We start from the raw sequence: 4,386 nt of genomic DNA, 5'->3' as shown, positions 1-4,386 counted from the left end.
ACAAGTGAAGAGAGAAGTAACTGAGCCTGAATGAAGAATCTAAACGTATAAATAAGTAAAATAGTAAAAGGAAAGAAATGGAAAATACAAACGGTTGATATCAGAGTAAAGGAAAATTAACAAAAAACACTTGAAAAATAGAGTTTGTAACGATTGAGCTTTACTACAATTGAGCTTAAGGACAAGTGCCTTTAATATACAACTAAAAAAAAAAACCCGCATTATATAAAAATCTCAAGTCCAGAAGTCTTAAAAACGAAAAAAAAGGTCACTACAAAGAAATAAACAATGGAACCAAAGAAACAGGAAAAACAAACCCATTACATAAAAATTCAGAAGTCTTAGTAATTTCAAAACAAAATCACCACAAAAAGACATACACCATAGAAATCTTACAAACAAAAAAAAAAAACATCCACTATATAAAGACTTGAGCCTCTGGAAAGATTACCGACGCAGGTGTCTCATTAAGGGAGAACGTTTTGTAGTTAATTAAGAGATAGTTTACCAGGTGGATGCAAGGTGTGTGTGTGTGTGTGTGTGTGTGTGTGTGTGTGTGTGTGTGTGTGTGTGTGTATGTGCGCGCTTTCTGTTCGTTCGACACTCCCTGCCCGGTCGGGTTCTGGAGGCCATTCTGTTCTCAATCCCAGAGGTGACGAAAGCGGTTTTCTGCCACAAAACCATAATTCTTTTTAATTTCATAACGTCACAATCGCCAATTATGAAGCTCTTCGTAGTGTGGACGACGGTCTTGGTGCTGGGAAATCTGGGAGCCGGCAGCCAGTCACTTGCCGACGAAGGGGGCTCCAAGGGGCTCCCGCAGGACGGGGCGCCCTCCCTTACCCTGGAAAAGACTGATGTGGACCCATGCCGAAAACAAGACGAGGGGGGACACAAAGAGTTACCCAAAGTGTATGATCTAACGAGCATGGAAAATGGCACTCATGACACCATCAAGACCGTGGAAAGAAGAGTCATTAACAATACAGACGAAGCGGGGCATTTAACAGGAAACAAGACAGTCGTTGAAAAGACGACAGAGACTGACGTACAGCCCAACCGAAATGTATCAAAGACTACGGAAGCACAAGTCGTTGTTGATGAGAAAGGTAAAGAAAGTGGCGAAAAACATGTCACAGAGAGCGAAACGGTGACGCAAAGCACTCCAGACAACGGAACCTTAACACAGACGGTGGACGTGAAAACTGTAACGGACGAAAAGGGCAATGAAATAAACGAGGAGGTTGTTATAAAGAAGGAAGCAACAGTACTTACTAATGACACTAAAGAAAAGCCGAAGGACGATAAAGCTGCAACTCTTCTTCTTCCGAAGGATGACCAAGGTAAAAACAAAACAGAAACTACAGAAATAACAGAGGAAAGAAAGGAGACTCTGCCCGACAATACAACGCATGAAGTCTTAGTAAAAGAGAAAGAAGAAATATTGCCTTCACAGAACAGCACTAAAGTGACATCTGTGGAGACGAAGAATGTTACAGAGAAGGGTGATGGACTTCAGAAGACAGAAATAACAGAGGAAAGAAAAGAGATTCTGCCCAGCAATGTAAAGAATGAAGATGTATTGAAAGAAGAAATATTGCCTTCACAGAACAGCACTAAAGTGACATCTGTGGAGACGATGAATGTTACAGAGAAGGGTGATGGACTTCAGAAGACAGAAATAACAGAGGAAAGAAAAGAGATTCTGCCCAGCAATATAACGAATGAAGATGGATTGAAAGAAGAAATATTGCCTTCACAGAACAGCACTAAAGTGACATCTGTGGAGACGATGAATGTTACAGAGATGGGTGATGGACTTCAGAAGACAGAAATAACAGAGGAAAGAAAAGAGATTCTGCCCAGCAATACAACGCATGAAGTTGGAGTAAAAGAAGAAATATTGCCTTCACAGAACAGCACTAAAGTGACATCTGTGGAGACGAAGAATATTACAGAGAAGGGTGATGGGCTTCTGAGGGCAGAACAAACAAAGGAAAGAAAGGAGACTCTGCCCGACAATACAACGCATGAAATTGTAGTTAAAGAGAAAGAAGAAAAATTACCTTCACAGGATAGCACTAACGAGACATCCGTGGAAAGTAAGAATGTTACATATAAGGGCGATGGAAAAGATGTCGAGAAAGAAACTGTAATTCAAAAAGAAGTCGAAAAGAATGTGTGTAATGGCGACATCAAGGAGGTTCGTGACGAAAGACATCTTAACGAAACAGCTGAAGACCTGAAGCACCAAGTTAGCGACGTGAAGAACAAGATTGAGGAAGAAAAGGCAAAGGCTGAGGAAACAAGTCCTACGCCGACCCAATGGATAGAACAAAAACCAGTTGCCGCCCCTGCCATCCAAGAAGGCAAGGTCGTTAGAAAGGTAGTCCCTGCTGTGAGGCCGGTGAAGGTCGTTAGAAAGGTAGTCCATGTTGTGAGGCCAATGAGGGTCGTTAGAAAGGTAGTCCCTGTTGTGAGGCCGGTGAAGGTCGTTAGAAAGGTAGTCCATGTTGTGAGGCCAATGAAGGTCGTTAGAAAGGTAGTCCCTGCTGTAAGGCCAGTGAAGGTCGTTAGAGAGGTAGTCCCTGCTATGAGGCCAATGAGGGTCGTTAGAAAGGTAGTCCCTGTTATGAGGCCAATGAAGGTCGTTAGAAAGGTAGTCCCTGTTATGAGGCCAATGAAGGTCGTTAGAAAGGTAGTCCCTGCTGTGAGGCCAATGAAGGTCGTCAGAAAGGTAGTCCCTGTTATGAGGCCAATGAAGGTCGTCAGAAAGGTAGTCCCTGCTGTGAGGCCAATGAGGGTCGTTAGAAAGGTAGTCCCTGCTGTGAGGCCAATGAGGGTCGTTAGAAAGGGTGTGCCCTCGGTGAGACAAGGAAAAGTCTTCGTTGCGCATCGAGTTGTTGAATACGTCACCCCTTCGGTGGTAACAAAAAGATTCCCCGTTGTGACACAGAAGAAGGTTCTTGCAAAGGTTCCCCCTACGGTGACAGAAGGAAACATTCCCGTTGTTACAGAAAAGAAAGTTACTGAGAATCTTATCCCCTCTGTGACAGAAGGAAAAGTCCCGGTTGTGACAACAGAGAAGGTTGCTGAGCAGGCTGCCCCTTCGGCAACAGAAGAGATCGTCAGTGTCCCCAAGGAGCAAGAAAATGTCCCTGTCGTAACAGAAGAAAAGGCTGAGAATCTTATCCCCTCTGTGACAGAAGGAAAAGTTCCGGTTGCGACAACAGAGAAGGTTGCTGAGCAGGCTGCCCCTTCGGCAACAGAAGAGATCGTCAGTGTCCCCAAGGAGCAAGAAAATGTCCCTGTCGTAACAGAAGAAAAGGCTGAGAATCGTATCCCCTCTGTGACAGAAGGAAAAGTACCGGTTGTGACAACAGAGAAGGTTGCTGAGCAGGCTGCCCCTTCGGCAACAGAAGAGATCGTCAGTGTCCCCAAGGAGCAAGAAAATGTCCCTGTCGTAACAGAAGAAAAGGCTGAGAATCTTATCCCCTCTGTGATAGAAGGAAAAGTACCGGTAGTCCCTCAACAGGAGAGTGTTGACAAGGTTGCCCCTTCGGCGACAGAAGAAAAAGTTCCTGTTGTGGTAAAAGAGAAAGTCATTGAACAGGCTGCCCCACAAGAAAGGGTTATTGAAAAGGTTCCCCCTGCGGCGACAGAAGAAAAAGTTCCTGTCGTGGTCAAAGAGAAAGTTAGTGAACAGGCAGCCCCTTCGGGGACAGAAGAGATTGTCACTGTTCCCAAAGAGCAAGAACAAGTCCCTGTTGTAACAGAGGAAAAGGTCGTTGAAGAGGTTGCCCCCTCCGTAACAGAGGAAAAAGCTCCCGTTGTGACAAATCAGACGGTTGTCGAAAAGATTACTCCTACCGCAACAGAGGAAGAAGTTGTCACTCAACGGAAGCTCGTTGAGAAGGTTGCCCCCTCTGTCGAGGAAAATGTAGTTGACATTCCAAAGAGGGAGGAAGTGTAGTTGACACAATTGCTCCTGTTGTAAAGAAGGCAAGTACAACAGAGTAGTGATACCGTGTTGCTGTTTCTCTTATCAATTTCGTTACATTATCGCCATCCCACACATACTGTTTATTCGTATTACCATGACAAATTAATTCAAAGTTAAAGAAATGGAGATGGTTCTCTCTCTCTCTCTCTCTCTCTCTCTCTCTCTCTCTCCTTCCTCCGTCTGCGTGTGTAAGCAATTTCATTTACATGCAAAGACGCTTCGACTCAAAGGCGGAAGGCGGAAGAAAAGAAGAGAGAGAGAGAGAGAGAGAGAGAGAGAGAGAGAGAGAGAGAGAGAGAGATGACAGGTATGACGTCTAATGAAGCGAAGTTAAATATGAGTTCTTGTCGTCCTGGTTTGTGTTTTGCCCTTTTTTGGAAGAG

At 44.4% G+C, this 4,386-nt stretch overlaps 1 protein-coding gene across 50 annotated transcripts; it reads left to right on the top strand.

The window, feature by feature from the left end:
• The first annotated feature begins 687 nt into the window (after window positions 1-687).
• LOC126981552 (titin-like) lies at window positions 688-4,065 on the top strand. Of its 50 annotated transcripts, none has more exons than XM_050832889.1 (4): window positions 688-2,542; window positions 2,582-2,698; window positions 2,738-2,776; window positions 2,855-4,065. In XM_050832889.1, exons 1-4 carry the CDS (start codon window positions 722-724, stop codon window positions 3,971-3,973), a joined length of 3,096 nt encoding a protein of 1,031 aa, XP_050688846.1. In that variant the 5' UTR covers window positions 688-721; the 3' UTR covers window positions 3,974-4,065. The 50 variants fall into 50 exon arrangements, with proteins under 50 accessions (XP_050688846.1, XP_050688837.1, XP_050688855.1 ...); XM_050832880.1 differs by having other exon boundaries at window positions 2,738-2,815; XM_050832898.1 differs by having other exon boundaries at window positions 688-2,386; window positions 2,465-2,542; window positions 2,660-4,065.
• Window positions 4,066-4,386: the final 321 nt, after the last annotated feature.

This window comes from Eriocheir sinensis, chromosome 48, assembly GCF_024679095.1.
Source record: "Eriocheir sinensis breed Jianghai 21 chromosome 48, ASM2467909v1, whole genome shotgun sequence".
Taxonomy (NCBI): Eukaryota; Metazoa; Arthropoda; class Malacostraca; order Decapoda; family Varunidae; genus Eriocheir; species Eriocheir sinensis.
This window is presented reverse-complemented; position numbering and strand designations above follow the sequence as displayed.